At 38.3% G+C, this 18379-nt stretch overlaps 1 protein-coding gene across 4 annotated transcripts in view; it reads left to right on the top strand.

Annotated features, from left to right (window-relative positions):
* The window catches only part of IFT74 (intraflagellar transport 74), a 109478-nt gene that overhangs the window by 565 nt on the left and 90534 nt on the right, over positions 1-18379 (top strand). For 2 of the 4 annotated variants that reach the window (XM_054256903.2, XM_054256906.2), the window contains exons 2-7: positions 4431-4569; positions 5259-5360; positions 11620-11755; positions 13652-13700; positions 17445-17543; positions 17678-17738. In XM_054256903.2, the coding sequence (XP_054112878.1) occupies positions 4450-4569; positions 5259-5360; positions 11620-11755; positions 13652-13700; positions 17445-17543; positions 17678-17738 (567 nt within the window). In that variant the 5' untranslated portion in view covers positions 4431-4449. The remainder of the gene's footprint in view (positions 1-4430; positions 4570-5258; positions 5361-11619; positions 11756-13651; positions 13701-17444; positions 17544-17677; positions 17739-18379) is intronic. The other 2 variants (XM_002742991.5, XM_078370313.1) reach the window with 1 other exon arrangement.

An 18379-nucleotide genomic window follows, 5' to 3' on the forward strand; every position in this document is an offset into this window, starting at 1 on the left:
GGGAGGATAATGATAGTAATAATAATTAGAAGCCAGATGTTTTAAATTTAATATCTGTCATCTTCACAACAGCTCTGTAAGGTAGAGCTTATTGTCACCCTTCTGTTTTACAGATGATGAAACATCCTGAGGGGTTAAGTAAGGGCAAAATTATGCAGCTGCTAACTTCGGCAGCACTAGTTTGTATCGCTAATCTTTCTGCATCCAGAGGCCAGGCTGCCTTTCTGATTGTGTGAATAACTGGAAATTGTGTAAATCTGATTGAATAACTACGGAGTTGGTGGCGTATCTGTTGCTAATACCTACTTCTTAATCCCACTGGGACTAATATAATGATAAGGTTTTTTTCACCTCAGCGAAGCAGTGGCAAAGAAAATTGGGTGAAATTTCTGTTTATTATACATTTTCTCAAAGTTAGCAGGAAACCTAGAGTAATATCTTCTCTACTGGAAAGAGATGTTTATTGTACTCGTTTTCTTTTGGAGAAACCGTACTGATCATAGACCCTGTCTTCCTTTCAAAAAGTCATTTTCTGAAATTCCTTTTTCCATTTGAAATTCTATTGCTTTGTACATAGAGTTCAAAATGGCAAGGAAATTAGAATCATGGAGCTAGTTGGGACAAGAAGATTGGTGTGACCATATTCAAATGAGATATCTGAATGGAAGTTTTAGATAAGCAATTGAAAACTCAGAATTGGTGCCCAGTTGAAAGGACAGAACTGTCGGCCTTGATTAAGGAGCCATACACATAGTTGGAGTTATAAAGATGCATGATTGTAGAAAGGATAGAAGCAATCCAAGGACTGGTTATGAATAATGCTCAGAAAAGTAGTATTGGACATGGAGTGTAGAAACAGAGAAATCATTTTGGTCCAACACACACTTCGTTTGCTTTTTAACAATTTAGTAAATTTTTGTAATTGGCAATACCTTTATGTAGGAGGAAATTTTAAAAGTATGAACGAGAACAGAAAGTTTTTGCTTGTGACTGAGACAGATGCTGGGGATATAAAGATTAGTAAGATTCAGCTCTTGCCATCAAGGGTGAGAAATACTTCAGCAGATCATTTCAAATGGTGTAATAGTTTCTGGAATAAAGAAATACACAGGCTGCATGGTAACATGTAGAACAGGCCTAGACTCAAATTGAAGAAGAAGAAGATTCCAAGACCAGTTATGGACAAGTCATGTAAGGATTCCTACAGAAAGTAACAGGCAAGATGTGTGTTAGGCAAGGGGACCACTTAAGAGGTTGGTATAATGGCCCACTTGAGTCAGTGATGCCCTGAATTGGCCAATGCTGTAGGAATAGAGAGTAAAGTACCTGTTAAACATTTAGGAACAAAATTGGTAGAACTAAACAAACTCAGTAGAACTATGTGATCAGCCATGGGAAGTGAGGGAGAGGGAGATATCAGGGACTAAATTTCTGACTTGTGTGACTAGGAGGTGATACCAAGAAGAAGGACAAATTCTGGGGAGATGATAATGAGTTTGGATTATATGTATTTACTTTGAAATACTTAGGCATCTAAGTGGAGATGTTAAGTTATTATTTGGATATAAACACCGCAAGCTGAGTGCTAAAATAAGGGCTGGACATATGAAATTGTGTGTAACCAGCTTATTAATTGTTAAAGCCCTGAGTGTGGGTAAGGGGGCCCAAGGAGAGCTTAGAGAGAGAAAAGAAAAAGACAGTGGATGGATTCTTAGAAAATGCTGCTATATAAGGACAGATCAAGAAGACAGAAAGAAGAACTAGAAGAGAGGGAAGTGTCATGGAGATGTTTCATGTAAATGTGGACACCAGTAAAATAGGATGCCATTTACAACACTGGCAGTATTGGCAGGGGGCATTCAGGAGATAGTGGGAAATGAAGAAGTAGAAAATAGTGGATATAAACTATTCTTAAGAATCGGGCTGCGGGCCGGGTGTGGTGGCTCAAGCCTGTAATCCCAGCACTTTGGGAGGCCGAGGCGGGTGGATCACCAGGTCGAGAGATCGAGACCAACCTGGTCAACATGGTGAAACCCCGTCTCTACTAAAATACAAAAAATTAGCTGGGCATGGTGGCGTGTGCCTGTAATCCCAGCTACTCAGAAGGCTGAGGCAGGAGAATTGCCTGAACCCAGGAGGCGGAGGTTGCGGTGAGCCGAGATTGCGCCATTGCACTCCAGCCTGGGTAACAAGAGCGAAACTCCGTCTCAAAAAAAAAAGAATCGGGCTGCATAAGGGAAGGATATATGGGACAGAGTTAGATAGAGGTGGTTGCAGGATCAAGAAATTAGTTTTTGAAGGTCGGAAATAATTGAACATGGTAACAGACTGAAGGAAAGGAGAACGTTTAAAGATAGTGGTAGCAGTGAGGGTAATGCCACAAAGAAGGTGGGATCAAGGGTAAATTAGAGTAGAGATTGATCTTGGATGAGAGAAGGAATGGCTGTTGAGATTGGACAGCAGGATGGATGTAGAGAAGTTGAGTGCCCCAAAGGTGATGGAGTTCAAGTCGTAATTTTCTTAAATGAGTCATCTGCTGAGAGTGGCAGGAACAGAGAGGTTAAATGGAAAAGTAATTAAGGAGGAGAGTTATCAAATAGAGCAGTATCTTATCAAGGACAAATAATTTCTGAAATGAGGGTCCAGCGAAAATTTGTGACTATCATTTGTCAGTACCCCAGTCTGTACAGTTGCATGGTTTCCACCAGCAATGTTCAGCAGATCAGGTTGGATGTAGAGAAGGGTTTCTGATTTTGCCAGTTGGGTTGGAGAATAGTTCAAGGATACAAATTAGTTGATGGTGCTCATGAGACAGTAAGTTCATGAGAGAAGGAGGAGAGTTCTTAAACACCCTTGGCAAGGTATCACTAGTGACTTCTTGGACGGGGACTCCGTTGGACATTCCAGTTTTCATCGTATTTGAATTCCCAGCTGTAAATGGCATGGCTCACCATTCTTGCCTTCTCTTGGCATCTCTGACACACACTCCTGGTTTTTCCTTTGCCTTTTGGGCCTTAATTTTCATTCTTATACCAGTTTTTCCTCTTCTGTGTGATCTGTATGTATTGACGTTCCTCAGAACAGAATCTTGGGCACTTTTCTCTTTTTCTCCATGTTCTCTCTCTAGATAAGTATCTTCATAACTCTTTTATATGACCTACAATAGGACATACATTTTTATGTCATAGCCCAGTAAACACATATGTGTAAATTTATGTAAATATGACTGAAACAAAAATTTAATGAAACAATATTTACCCTTCATATGTTCAGTGAACTCTCTCTTTAAAAAAATTTTATTTTACATTTAAAGCATATTGGTCAAAACCTGCAAAATTGTTTTTGGAACTCACTAATGGATTGTGACCAACAATTTGAAAACTACTATGCAAAAAATTATCAGACAGAATTTTAAATAATATTATATCCTGATAAATAAAAGAGAGGGTTGATGAACTAGGAGAGAATGAGTGAATTAAGGAAATGGTTTAAAGGCAGGTGTAGTGGGAATAAAGATGAGCAAAGGGTAGAAGGAGAGGAGAAGACCCAAGAATAGAGTATTTCAATTAAGATGTTTGAGATGAAGCAATTCCAGATGGTGACAAGCTCCATGTCTTGCCATGGCTATGAATGACTGAAATGGAGTTAAGATCATTGCCGAAGTTGAGGTGAGAGAACTGTGAAGCTGGAATATTAAGTATTGGGTCTAGTATCCAAATGGAGGTCATCCAGGATGATGGTAAGATTGGAATAGAGAAGGTGTGAACTGTGTACACAAGACCTTAGAGAGATTAGGAAGTCACTAATTACCAGCAATCAGGAAAGATGAAGGCAACATTGTTATATTCCCGGATCCTCAAAAGAGGTAAATCTTATTTATTTTTTTAAAGGTGTGCAAGAATGTTTTAAAAGTGACACTGGGGAGCAAGGAGAGTGCCACCTCCTTTGCTTTAAAATTGTGAGACAGGAAGCTAAAACACTTTGACTACAGAAAGTATTCTCTCAGGGGAAGCCAAGATTCTGTTAAAAGTTAAGAGAATAGGAAGTCTTTGTAACAAATGCGGAATATAAGAGAGTTAATCGTGGACCAGAAAGTGCAGAGAAAAGACTGGGAGCAAAGAAAGATGTTGGATATGCCAAGAGAGAAACCAGAGTATGGAATGAGAATACTAAAGAGACAGACAGATAACTAGAGGAGCTTGCATTTTGGTAAGATAATAGAAAGACAAGGAAGGAATGTTGCAAGAAACAATCTAATATTTCTAAATGGAGCACTGATGGCAAATTTGAACAAAATTAAAGCAGAGTTAGCCTTATCGTGGCAATTTGCAAGAACAGTTGTTGTGAATTAAATGTAAGGGTATGATGGGTCATTTGTCTTCTAGAGAAGATATCAAAAGGCAATTGAACTATTTATTGCTTCCAAACAGTGATTAAAGTGAACAAACAATGGCCAGCAATCACAAATCTTCAGCAGCTCGCCCTGTTTCACGAGGTGGAGTTGGGTTAAGTGGAAGGCCTCCTTCTGGGATACGACCCCTATCAGGAAATACTCGAGTGGCAACTGCAGTAAGTTTGAAACAAATCTATTTATTTTGGGAGGCCAAGGTGGGAGGACCACTTGAGTCCAGAAGACTGGGGCTGCTTTTGCTGTATCCCATAGGTTTTGGATATGTTGTGTTTCCATTATAATCTGTTTCAAGAGTTTTAAAAAATTTCCTTTTTAATCTCTTCATTGACACACCTGTCATTCAGGAACAGATTTCTATGTGTTGGTATAGTTTCCAAAATTCCTCTTGTTATTAATTTGTAGTTTTATTCCATTATGGTCAGATAAAATACTTGATATAATTTCAGTTTTAAAAAATGTTATAAGACCTGTTTTGTGGACTAACATATGGTTTATACCTGAGAATTGGATAATTCATGTGCTGAGAAGAATATGTATTCTGAGTCGTTGGATAAAATGTTCTGTAAATATCTGTTAGGTCCATTTGCTCCAGATGATGTCTGATTTTTTTGTTGTTGTTGTTGATATTCTGTCAGGATCATCTGTCTGGTGCTGAAAATAGGGTGTTGAATCTTCAGCTGTTACTGGCCGGGATCTCTCTCTCTCTAGCTTTAGTATTTACTTTCTGTGTCTGGGTATTCCAGTATTGGGCGCATATATATTTACAATCCCTGTGTTCTCTTGTTGACTGGAGCCACCATTTATCATCACTTAATATCCTTATCTTTTTTGTATTTTTTTGAGACAGAGTTTCGCTCCTGTTGCCCAGGCTGGAGTGCAATGGCGAGATCTCAGCTCACCACAACCTCCGCCTCCCAGGTTCAAGCGATTCTTCTGCTTCAGCCTCCAGGTAGCTGGGATTACTGGCATGCGCCACCATGTCTGGCTAATTTTGGATTTTTAGTAGAGACAGGGTTTCTCCATGTTGGTCAGGCTGGTCTCAAACTCCTGACCTCAAGAGATCCACCTACCTCTGCCTCCCAAAGTGCTGGGATTATAGGCATGAACCATTGCACCTGGCCTGTATGAAAATTTTGTATCCCTTTATTTACGGTCCATGTGTCTTTATAGGTAAAGTATGTTTCTTTTAGGGAGTAGATTTTTGGATCTTGTCTTTTTATCCATTCAGCCACCTGTGTCTTTTGATTGGAGAGTTTAGTCTATTTACATTCAGGACTTACCCCTTTTGTTTTGTTTTCTGATTGTTTTGTGGTCTTCTCTTCCTTCTTTCCTTCCTTCCTGTCTTCCTTTTAATGAAGGTGATTTTCTCTGGTGGTAGTGTGTGTGTGTGTGTGTGTGTGTGTGTGTGGTATGTTTTTTGATTTGAGATTATCAAGAGTCTTGCACATAATATCTTAAAACCCGTTGTTTTAAACCGAGAGCACTGATGGCACAAACAAAGAAATAAGCCAAGAGAAACTTAATATAATCTTCTTAGTCTGGGCTTGTTTGTACCCATTCTTCTTGGAAAGGCTTTCTAGGAATTCAAAGAGATTTGGGTGTTGTCACTTACATTTTTGGTCACTGCAACTATGTCTGCATTGTTAGGGGATACTCCATGCCCAGTAATGCTGTTGCTCTTGCAGACTTGTAGAGGGATCACTTTGATGGTCTTGGGTGAGATTCAGAAGAATTATTTTTCATTTCTGATTGTGTTTATTTGGATTTTTCCTTTTCCTTTTTTGGTCAGTCTAGCTAGCGGTTTATGAACTTTTATCTTTTTGAAAAACCAACTTTTTGCTTCATTGATTACTCGTAATTTTAAAATTTTTGATCTTTAGTTATGTTCTGACCATTGTTATTTCTTTTCTTTTGTTAATTTTGTGTTTGGTTTGGCTTTGGTTTTCTAGTTCCTTGATGTGTGATATTAGGTCATCAATTTGTAATCTTTCTACTTTTTGGATGTAGGCATTTAATGCTGTTAACTTTCCTCTTAGCACTGTTTTTGATGTATCCCACAGATTTTTGTATATTTTGTTTTCCTTTTCATTTGTTTCCAAAATTTCTTATATTTCTGTCTTAAATTATTTATTAATCCAGCCATTGTTCAGGAGTTTGCTGTCTAATTTATATGTATTTGTATAATTTCTGAAGTTTTTGGTATTGATTTCCCACCCTTTTATTTTTACCAAGAAGCTTGCACATAATGTCTTAAAACCCATTGTTTTAAACTGAGAGCACTGATTACACAAACAAAGAATTAAGCAAAGAGAAACACTCAAATCCCTTTGATTTATATGTCTTTTAGGGCTAGATACATTTCTCATAGGCAGGATGTAGTTGGATATTGTTTTTGTTTATTTATTTTTTTTGAGACAGAGTCTCGCCCTGTCTCCAGGCTGGAGTGCAGTGGTGTGATCTCGGCTCACTGCAACCTCTGCCTCCCGGGTTCAAGCAATTCTCCTGTCTCCACCTCCTAAGTAGCTGGAATTACAGGCACACACCACCACATCGGGCTAATTTTTGTATTTTTATTACAGACAGGGTTTCATGACATTAGCCAGGCTGGTCTTGAACTCCTGACCTCAGGTGATCCACCGGCCTTGGCCTCCCAAAGTGCTGAGATTACAGGTGTGAGCCACCATGCCTGGCCATTTTGTTTCTAAATCTTCTGCTAATATGTATCTTTGAAGTGAGTCATTCAATTCGTTTATATCACATTTATGGTTAATATTGATGTGAGGCTTTGTTCCTATCATTTTGTTTGTTATTTTTAAGTTGTATAAATTGTTTCTTTCTTTTTCTCTTTTTATGGATTGATGAAATTATTTTATATTGACATTTAATTACTTTGTCCTCCTCCTTTGTGATTGTTGTATAAGAACTATGAGTTAAATTTTTTTGTGTGTTTTTGAGATACTGTATATCCACCTTTAATCTCTATGTTGAAGACCCCTTTGAACATTTACTGTAGGACAGGCCTAGTGGTAACACATTCCCTCAGCATTTGCTTGTCTTAGAAATACTTTATTTCTCCTTCATTTATGAATCTTACTCTGTCAGGATATGAAACTCTTGGCTGATACTTTTTTTTGTTTGTTTGTTTTCTCAGCACTTTGAAAATTACATCTGATTATCTTCTCCCATGTAGTATTTCCACTGAAAAGTCTGCTTTTATTCTGATAGGATTGTCTTTATAAGTGACTAGATACTTTTACTAATTTTAAAATTCTTTCCTGGGCTGGGTGCGGCGTCTCATGACTGTAATCCTAGAACTTTCAGAGGCTGAGGCAGGTGGATCACCTGAGGTCAGAAATTTGAGACCAGCCTGGCCAACATGGAGAAACCCCGTCTCTACTAAAAATGCAAAAAAGTAGACAGGCTTGGTGGTGTGTGCCTGTAATCCCAGCTACTGGGGGGCTGAGGCAGGAGGATCGCCTGAACCTGGGAGGTGGAGGTTGCAGTGAGCCAAGATTATGCCACTGCACTCTAGCCTGGGCAACAGAGCGGGACTCCGTCTCAAAAAAAAAAAAAATTATTTCCTTCACTTTGACTTTAGACATTCTGGTAATATGCTGTGGTAAAGTCATTGCAAAAAAAAAAAAGTCATTCATTTAATGTTTACATTAATGTTTATGTAATGTTTACATTTTTTGTTTGCATTTAATGCAGTTTGTTTAATGTTTGCATTTTTGAGAATAGTAATGCTTGTATAAAACATACAAACAATGTTATAGCAACAGAAAAAAAAAAAGAGAAAAAACATACAAACAGGCCAGGCATGGTGAGCCTGTAATCCTAGCACTTTGGGAGGCCAAGGTGGGTGGATCACGAGGTCAAGAGATCGAGACCATCCTGGCCAACATGGTGAAACCCCGTCTCTACTAAAAATACAAAAATTAGCTGGGTGTGGTGGCGTGTGCCTGTAGTCCCAGCTACTTGGGAGGCTGAGGCAGGAGAATTGCTTGAATCCAGGAGGTGGAGGTTACAGTGAGCTGAGATTGCGCCACTGCACTCCAGCCTGGCACCTGGCAACAGAGTGAGACTCTGTCTCAAAAAATAAAAAAACACAAACAGTGGAGAAGCATTAGGGTTCCTTCCTATTGCAGGTATAACCACTATCAACAGTATCTTCTAGACTTTTTAATGCATTTATTTATTTATTTTTGAGATGGGGTCTCTCACTGTTGCCTGGGCTGAAGTGCAACGGTGTGATCTTGGCTTACTGCAATCTCTGCCTCCTGGGTTCACGCGATTCTCATGTCTCAGCATTTTGAGTTGCTGGGATTACAGGCACACGCCACCACACCTGGCTAATTTTTTTTTTTTTTTCTGTGTTTAGTAGAGTCGGGGTTTTGCTATGTTGGCCAGACTGGTCTGAAACGCCTGACCTCGTGATCCACCTGGCTCGGCCTCCCAAAATGCTGAGATTACGGGCATGAGCCACCACGCTTGGCCCTTTTTAATGCATATATAAACACACACATATACATACATAGTTTGTATGACTTTGGTCTATTCCAAAATCAAGATAGTACTATATACATTGTTATTTTTCTCGTCCATTTCTTTCAGCAATATATTATGAATATGTTGCCAAGTGAGCACGTATGCATCCACTTCATTATTTTTAATGTGTATAGTTTTAACCTATATGTTTTTCTCTATACTTTCATCTGGTGAACGGAAAGCAAAAAGTAGTATAATTAGTTGAGTAGCTCTCACAATTATACTTGCATAAAGCCAAAGAAGAAATTATTTAGAAAATTTACCAGGAAGAGATTGAACAGTCTCTTCTAAAGATCACTTGGGTTAACCCTAAACTCATTTCATTTTAATTTATAGTTGACAGTCTTCCTGTGTCCAACACATTCTCTAGTATTAATACTATTCCTGGCCTCTGTGCTCAAAATAATTCCCAAGTAATTCTTAGAACCACTTAAGAACCATGTTACCAATGTTGTCTGATTGGATTAAAGCTGTGAGCTAAGATAATTAACAACAATAAAAATGAATAGCAGTGGTTGTATCTAACCCCTATCTAAAATTTTTACCCCACATTTAATGTTCTACTTTACTCTTTGATGGAGATGGGGAGAAAAGAGAGTAAGGAGGATAACTAGATGAAGGACAGTTATTTTGGAACAGTTTCAGGTTGTCTTTTTTATGTTCTCATGCCTGAATGTATTATGTGAACTGACATAAAGGGAGTCTTCTGGACTTTGCTGAGGGTATATAATGTTATATTGGATTTTGCATATCTGAAGTAGAGAATCATATTGAGTAATAGCATGAATGCTTGTTTAATAATGTAAACCCTTTAGTACTTATATCATCATCTTAGGATAGATTTATATCCATTCGTTTTTACATGATTAAAGTTTTCTTATTTTCTCTTAATTTTTAAAGGTGATATATACTCACTGTAATAAGGTGTAAATATCAAATTGTATAAAGGAGAAAAGAAAAATCAACTATGATATCATGTATAGATCATAATTACTATTTTTATATAGTTTTTTAAAAATTTATTTTTATCTTTATTCTTTATTTTTTTAAAAGATGGTCTATGTTCTCCAGGCTGGCCTCAAACTCCTGGATTTTAAACAACCCTCTCATCTCAGACCTCACCAAGTAGCTGGGACTCTTGGTGCATGCCACCATGCCCAAACTTCCAGCCTTTTTTGTTTTAAAAAAGTAGAGTTATGAACCAGGCACAGTAACTTGTACCTGTATTCCCAGCACTTGGATGGCTAAGGCAGAAGGATCTCTTTAGGCCAGTTGTTCAAGACCAGCCTGAGTAACATAGTTAGCTCTTGTCTCTAAAACATACAAACACAGAATTATAAATACTATCTTGTAAACGGCCTATTTATTTATTTATTTATTTATTGAGACGGAGTCTTGCTCTGTTGCCAGGGCTGGAGTGCAGTGGCGTGATGCCAGCTCACTGCAATCTCCGTGTCCCAGGCTCAAGTGATTCTCGTGCCTCAGCCTCCTGAGTAGCTGAGACTATAGGCACCTACCATTACGCTCAGCTAATTTTCTGTATTTGTAGTAGAGACAGGGTTTCACCATGTTGGCCAGGCTAGTCTCCAACTCCTGACATCGTGATTCGCCCACCTTGGACTCCCAAAGTCCTGGGATTACAGGCATGAGCCACCGTGTCCGGCCTGCCTTTTTACTTTTATTTATTTTATTTATTTATTTTGAGGCTGAGTCTCACTCTGTCACCCAAGCCAGAGTGCAGTGGCATGATCTCGGCTCACCGCAGCCTTGGTGTCCCGGGTTCAAGCGATTCTCATGCCTCAGCCTCTTAAGTAGCTGGGATTACAGACATGTGCCACCCACACCTGGCTAACTTTTGTATTTTTAGTAGAGATGAGGTTTTACCATGTTGGCCAGGCTGGTTTCACACTTCTTACCTCAAGTGTCCCACCTGCCTTGGCCTTCCAAAGTGCTGAGATTACAGGTGTGAGCCACCACACCCAACTTAAACTGCCCTTTTTACATACTGTAACTTATTTAACCATTTTCTACTGTGGACATTTAGCTCCTTTCCAGTTTTAAGGTATTATAAATAATATCTACATATGGAATTTTAAATTTTCATGAAATGTATTTTTAAATATTCATATAACATTAAATGTTAAATAAATTTGCTAATAAATTGAATAACAGTATTTAATAATTCAGACATTTAAAATAATGAAATTTTTACAAATCAGGTAAATGCTGGTGGGTTTTTTTTGTTTTCATTTTTTTTCTTTAATGAATCTTTCCAGGACAAAAAATAATATCCAAAGATATTTTGGCACTAACAGCGCGACCTGTAGCAAGAAAGTTGAGCAGTCTATTTGAACTGTTGATTCTTCCAAGGAGACCTCAGAGAGCCAAGACAGTGTAAAGGAAAATATGAACAAAAGGCTTCGTAGACATTATTAAGGGCACGAAAATTGAATTAAGCACAATTAAGGTACAAACAACAAAGCCACCCAACAGGAGACCACTTAAAAACTACCACTGGCAGGCTTCAAAGAGCTACAGAACATGCTCCAAAGGAGAGATAAATTTAATTGTGATTTGAATGTTGTCTTTACAGTCTTACAATAGCAGATGTACAGTGTTTTTTCCAGTGTACTAAAAATGAAATCTTGTTTGTCATTTAGATGCCACCTGGGACAGCAAGGCCAGGTTCTCGTGGTGTTCCCATAGGGACGGGTGGAGTTCTGTCTTCTCAAATCAAAGTTGCCGATCGTCCTGTGACACAACAAGGTTTGACTGGAATGAAAACTGGGATGAAAGGTACCCATTTTAAGATGAGTATCCACTTGGGTCTGTGTTTTGTAAGAAATAAATAATTGTGAACAATAAAAGAAAAAGAGAATGTTGAGTATATTTTGTATAGTAAGCACTATTTTATTAAATCAGAATTATAGCATATAAGAATTATTACATGAAATGTAATCAGAATTATAGCATGTAATTGTTATTTAATTCACAAAATTGTTGTACGGTATAAACAACAGAAGGAACATGGAAAAGCATTCTGAATTAGCTATATACAGATGTGAGCTCTTTCGATCTTCATTTTTCTGACATGGAGCTGTAGTATGACTTGAAGAACTTTGAAATAATATTCAAGGAAAGTTCAAGATTGAAAATTAGATTTTTAGCACTATATAGAAATACTTTGAAATAGTTTGGATAGTTACTATATCAAAATGATACTTAAAATACTTGTGTATTTATGAGAGTGAGTCAGAAATGTTATTTTTTTCTAATAATTAGTATCTGTTCTAATACTTGTATAAGGAAATGAGGCTAACACGTAGATTTATATTAAATCTCTCATTATGCTTCTGTATATGTACTTAGAGACGCATAAGAATACAAATATATATTATAGTTTAAAATTTAGGTCTGTGGTATATATAAACCAAAGTATGGTAAACGCCTTATTTTTTTTTTTTCCTTTCATTATAGGCAGTGGTCAGTAGCCTGTGATGAACTGTTTTAGAGTTTTTTGTTTTCTGTAGTTTTGACAGATGATTTATCAGGAATGAAGATATTCTGCCAGTCCAAAATTAATTATAACATATTATATATACTACTTTCTATAATATAGTATATCATTCCTTTCAAGAAACTTAAATTTTCTCACCTACATTCTAATAACATTTATATCACTAAATATTAAAAATCAATTGATTGTTTAGAAATGTTTGCTTTGATTATGAGTACCATGAAAAAATAATTCAAAATTACATAGTCACTTAACTAGTCTTTGAAAGTGTATGCACAGAAATATTTATATGTTTAATATTATTTTAAAACATTAGGGTAGAAACATATTAAAATTCTACAGTAAATTATCAAATGTTTATTTCTGTATTAATTTATCCTTTCAAACAGAACCAATATAATTTACGATTGTTAGTTTCTACCAGTATACGTCAAAGCCTTTTATGAGAGAATTCTGAACATTACCACTACACACAGCTATCCGCTGTGAATTTCATTCTTACCTTCTCTAGTGCCCCACTTCCCAGTATGATATATTACCTCTACTACTCAGCATAAACCTTTTAGTAAATACACCTAGTCTTCTCATACTTGGCAGGGCACTTTTTATCTCTTACCAGGTTTAAGACATTTAACCTAGGAATACTTTCTTAGTCCTACCGAAATGTAAGACCATTTCTAAAAAAGCCTCTGAGACAAGTTGTAAAAAATCAGAATCATTTAATCACATTGAGAAATGTCTACAATGTCTAATATGACAGCCAATAGTCAGAAATAGCTTCTTATATTTAAATCAGTTCCCCAGTAGCACCAGCCAAATTTTAAGTGCTCTATAGTCGCACTGCCCACTTTCTGTCACTGCAGAAAGTTACTCTGGACAGCTCTGTTCTGGATTCCCTTAGACTCAATTTTCATTCCATCAGCCTGTTCTGTAGAGTCTACTGTCTTAACAGCCCCACTTCTGGCCCCATCCTTGTAGTTTTAATTGAAGTTTCCCCTGTGTCATGGTTCTAAGATACTAGTTTTCTTTTCTGTTTGAGTGATTCTTCTTGATTCATTGGGACATTCATGAAGACTGTCTTTAGAATTGTGGAGTGTAATTCTGATTGTGTTTTGGACTTGCTATTTTGTTGGCATTTCAAAACTGAACACCAACATTTAAAACATTTTTTTTAGGTCCCCAGAGGCAAATTTTAGACAAGTCTTACTATCTTGGGCTTCTTAGGTATGTTAAACATGTCTTTATATCTGTATGTTTTACTTCAAATATTGTGAACATTCTGTCAAAATAGAGTATATAACTTTAATATGAAATTTTAGCTATGGAACTTATTAGGATAATTAGGTGTCTGTTGATTTCTAAGAATTATTTTGTATTCCAACAATTTCTGGTTAACTTGGCTATGCTGTAAAATAAATGTGGTAGTATAATTAGGCTGAGATTTATAATGTTATGAATTTGCATGTATAAGATGAGTTTGTTTGTGCTGCTATAATAAAATAACCTGAGATTGGGTAATTTGTAAGTAATAGAAATTTATTTCTTACTGTTCTGGAGTCTGGGAAGTCCAAGATCAAGGTGCCAGCAGTTTCAGTGTCCTCATGGCAGAAGAGTGGAAGGGCAAAAGGTGCCTAGCTACTTCAACCCTTTTTTTTTTTTTTTTTTTTTTTTTTTTGAGGCAGAGTTTCACTCTTGTTACCCAGGCTGGCCCTGGAGTGTAATGGCGTGATCTTGGCTCACCGCAACCTCTGCCTCCTGGGTTCAGGCAATCCTCCTGCCTCAGCCTCCTGAGTAGCTGGGATTACAGGCACGCGCCACCGTGCCCAGCTAATTTTTTGTATTTTTAGTAAAGACGGGGTTTCACCATGTTGACCAGGATGGTCTCGATCTCTTGACCTCGTGATCCACCCGCCTTGGCCTCCCACAGTGCTGGGATTACAGGCGTGAGCCACCACGCTCGACCGCTACTTCAACCCTTTTATAAGTCACTAATTCCATCCATGAAGGCAGAGCCTTCGTGGCCTGATTATGTCCTAAAGTTTCTATGTCTTAATACTAATGCATTAGAGATTAAGTTTTGATATGAATTTTGGAGGTACACAAATGTTCAAACCGTAGCATACTTGTAAATTAAATTAGATTTGTAGTTTAAAGACAGAGTCTCAGTCTGTTGCCCAGGCTGGAGTGCAGTGGCATGATCACAGCTCACTGCAACTTTGAACTCCTCAGTTTAAGCGATCTTCCTGCGCTAGCTTCCCAAAGTGCTGGGATTATGGGATTATAGGCATGAACTACCAGCACACCTGACCTCATAGCTTCTTTTTTTTTCAGACAAAGTCTCACTCTGTTGCCCAGGCTAGAGTGCAATGGTGTGTGATCTTGGCTTACTGCAACCACCACCTCCTGGGTTCAAGGGCTTCTCCTGCCTCAGCCTCCCAAGTAGCTGAGATGACAGACGTGTACCACCATTCCCAGCTAATTTTTTTTGTATTTTTAGTAGAGATGGGGTTTCACCATGTTGGCCAGGCTGATCTTGAACTCCTGACCTTGTGATCTGCCAGCCTTAGGCTCCCAAAGTGCTAGGATTACAGGCATAAGCCACCGTGCCAGGCCTCCATGCAGAGTTTTATATAAGTAGGTATTTGGTCAGTTGCTACGAATGTGGCCTAATTTTAATTAATTCATACGCTTTTTGTTTTTTGAGACAGAGTTTTGCTCTTTTCTCAGACTGGAGTGCAATGATGGGATCTCACCTCACTGCAACCTCCACCCCCCAGTTTCAAATGATTCTCCTGCCTCAGCCTCATGCCTACAATCTGCGAGTAACTGGCATTACAGGTGCCTCCCACCATGCCTGGCTAATTTTTGTATTTTTGTAGAGATGGAGTTTCACTGCGTTGGCCAGGCTAGTCTCAAACTCCTTGACCTCAGGTGATCCACCTGCCTAGGTCTTCCAAAGCGCTGGGATTAGAGGCGTGAGCCACTGCACTCGACCTCATAAATTTTTGTTATGCGTCTCCGGGGATGCATCTCTAAATCAACAACTTTTTCTTAATCTTAGCATTTTCTCTGCTTATGTATTCCACTGTCCTATCTCCATTTTTCCATTTTACTTCATTTTCTTCTTGGCACATGATTTGTATCTTCTTTCTCTTTATTTCTCTTTTATTTAATCCACCCTTCCATTATGCCCTGAAAGCCCTGCTACGTCGTCATTGTCGTCGTCGTCGTTTTCTTCTTCTTCATTTTTTTTTTTTTTTTTTTGAGATGGAGTCTTGCTCTGTCGCCAGGCTGGAGTGCAGTGGAGCAGTCTTGGCTCACTGCAAACTCTGCCTCCTGGGTTCAAGTGATTCTCTTGCCTCAGCCTTCCAAGTAGCTGGGATTACAGGCGCTTGCCACCACACCCGGCTAATTTTTGTATTTTTAGTAGAAATGGGGGTTTTACCATGTTGGTCAGGATGGTCTCGACTTCCTGACCTCATGATTCGCCCACCTTGGCCTCCCAAAGTGCTGGGATTACAGGTGTGAGCCACTGTGCCCAGTTACTGGGATCCTTTTGATTTTCAAACTCCTAGAAGGCAATAAAGAAAAGTACAGTTTTCCTTCATCTGTTTTCAAAGCTTAGTAAGAAAGACAGTAAGGCTATCACTTGTTTAGTATCTCTGATATTGAGCCACTTTTTAATCAAAAGAAGGAAAGGAAATATAGTTATTCCTAATGATTATATTGCCTTTCTCCTCCAGGATTTGTGCTTCCACATCAAAGAATAGTTCTAGCTGTTTGTGTAATTGTCTGGCTCTAGCGCAGTGGTTCTCACCTTGTGGTGATTTTGCCCCCCAAGGAAGATTTGGCAATTTCTATGCATGTTTCTGGTTGTCATAAATGAGGTTAGAGGAAGTGCTACTGATATTCAGATCCAGGATGCTGGTAAACATTCTACAGTGTACAAAATATCTCTCAACATGAAATACTAATCACTGAACAAAATGTCATTAGTGCTACTGTTGAGAAACTGTCCTCTAGAGGGTAGCAAAAGCTGTGGTGATAAGTTAGGCACCTAAATCTGCCCATGGCTTGTACTAGTTTGACCAGGCTTTCATTCTGGTTCTATTTCATCTTTGGTTATCAATCTATGTCAGTTTCTGATCAGTTGAGTAGAATAGGATGAGATATACCTCATTTTTATTTTTTTTGAGATGGAGTCTCACTCTGTCTCCCAGGCAGGTTGGAGTGTAGTGGCACGATCTTGGCTCACTGGAACCTCCACCCCCCAGGTTCAAGCTGTTCTCCTTCCTCAGCCTCCATAGTAGCTGGGACTACAGGCATGCACCACCACACCTGGCTAATTTTTGTATTTTGAGTAGGGACAGGGTTTCACCACCTTGGCAAGGCTGGTCTTGAACTCCTGACCTCAAGCGACCTGCCTACCTTGGCCTCCCCAAAGTACTGGGATTGTAGGCATAAGCCACCATGCCAAGCCAGGATATACCTCATTCTTAATGAAATAAGCCACCTAGGCCAGGCGCGGTACCTCATGCCTGTAATCCCAGCACTTTGGGAGGCTGAGGTGGGCGGATCACAGGGTCAAGAGATCGAGACCATCTTGGCCAACATAGTGAAATCCAGACTCAACTAAAATACAGAAACTAGCCAGGTGTGGTGACGCACGCCTGTGGTCCCAGCTACTCGGGATGCTGAGGCAGGAGAATTGCCTGAACCTGGGAGGTGGAGGTTGCAGTGAGCCGAGATCGCGCCACTGCACTCCAGCCTGGCGCCTGGTGACGGAGCAAGATTCTGTCTCAAAAAAAAAAAAGAAAGAAAGAAGCCACCTAAACTTTTTGCATTCTTTAGTGAACTTTAGTGAACTATTTACATTATTGTTATATATTAATGAAAAGTTTAAATTTTGCTTATTTAGAGTTTTCTGGATTAGAAGCATTGCTGACATTCTTATTTCTTTTCAAATAGAAGTAAAATAAGTGAACTTACTACTGAAGTTAATAGACTTCAGAAGGAAATAGAAATGTACAATCAAGAGAATTCAGTATATTTGTCATATGAAAAGAGGTGAGTAATAAGTATTCAGTATTAATTCAGTATTTTGTACTTATAATACTAAATTTGAAGTTATCCATATTGTTTGTAATATTCATTTCCTTATTTGAGTATATTTATGAATGTATATTTATGTATGCTTGCAGGGCCGAGACTTTAGCTGTTGAAATAAAAGAGTTTCAAGGACAACTAGCAGACTACAACATGGTATTGTATCTTTTCTAAGAGAATTTACTATGAATATTTTCGTTAGTTTTTACTACTGCTTTAAAAATACATTTTTTTAGTAGGCAAAGGACATGCACAGATACTTTTTGAATGAAGACAAACATGCAGCCGATAAGTATATGAAAAGAAGCTCATCTTCACTGATCATTAGAGAAATGCAAATGAGAACCATAATATACCATCTCACACCAGTCAGAATGGCTATTGCTAAAAAGTCAGAAATAACAGACGCTGGTGAAGTTGCAGAGAAAAGGGAATGCTTATACACTGTTGGTAGGAGTGTAAAGTAGATCAAACACTGCAGAAGCAGTGTGGCAATCCTCAAAAAGCTGAAAACAGAACTACCATTCAACCCGTCAATTCCATTACTAGGTGTATACCCAAAGGAATATAAATCATTCTGCCATAAAGACACATGCACACGTGTGTTCATTGGTGCACTGTTTACAGTAACAAAGACATGGAATCAATGTAAATGCCAATCAGTGGCAAACTGGATAAAGAAAATGTGGTAAATATATACCATGAAATACTATGTAGTCATAAAAAAGAACAAGATCATGTTCTTTGCAGGAACATGGTTGGAGCTGGAGGCCATTATTCTTAGCAAAGTAACACAG

This window comes from Callithrix jacchus, chromosome 1, assembly GCF_049354715.1.
Source record: "Callithrix jacchus isolate 240 chromosome 1, calJac240_pri, whole genome shotgun sequence".
In the NCBI taxonomy this organism is placed as follows: Eukaryota; Metazoa; Chordata; class Mammalia; order Primates; family Cebidae; genus Callithrix; species Callithrix jacchus.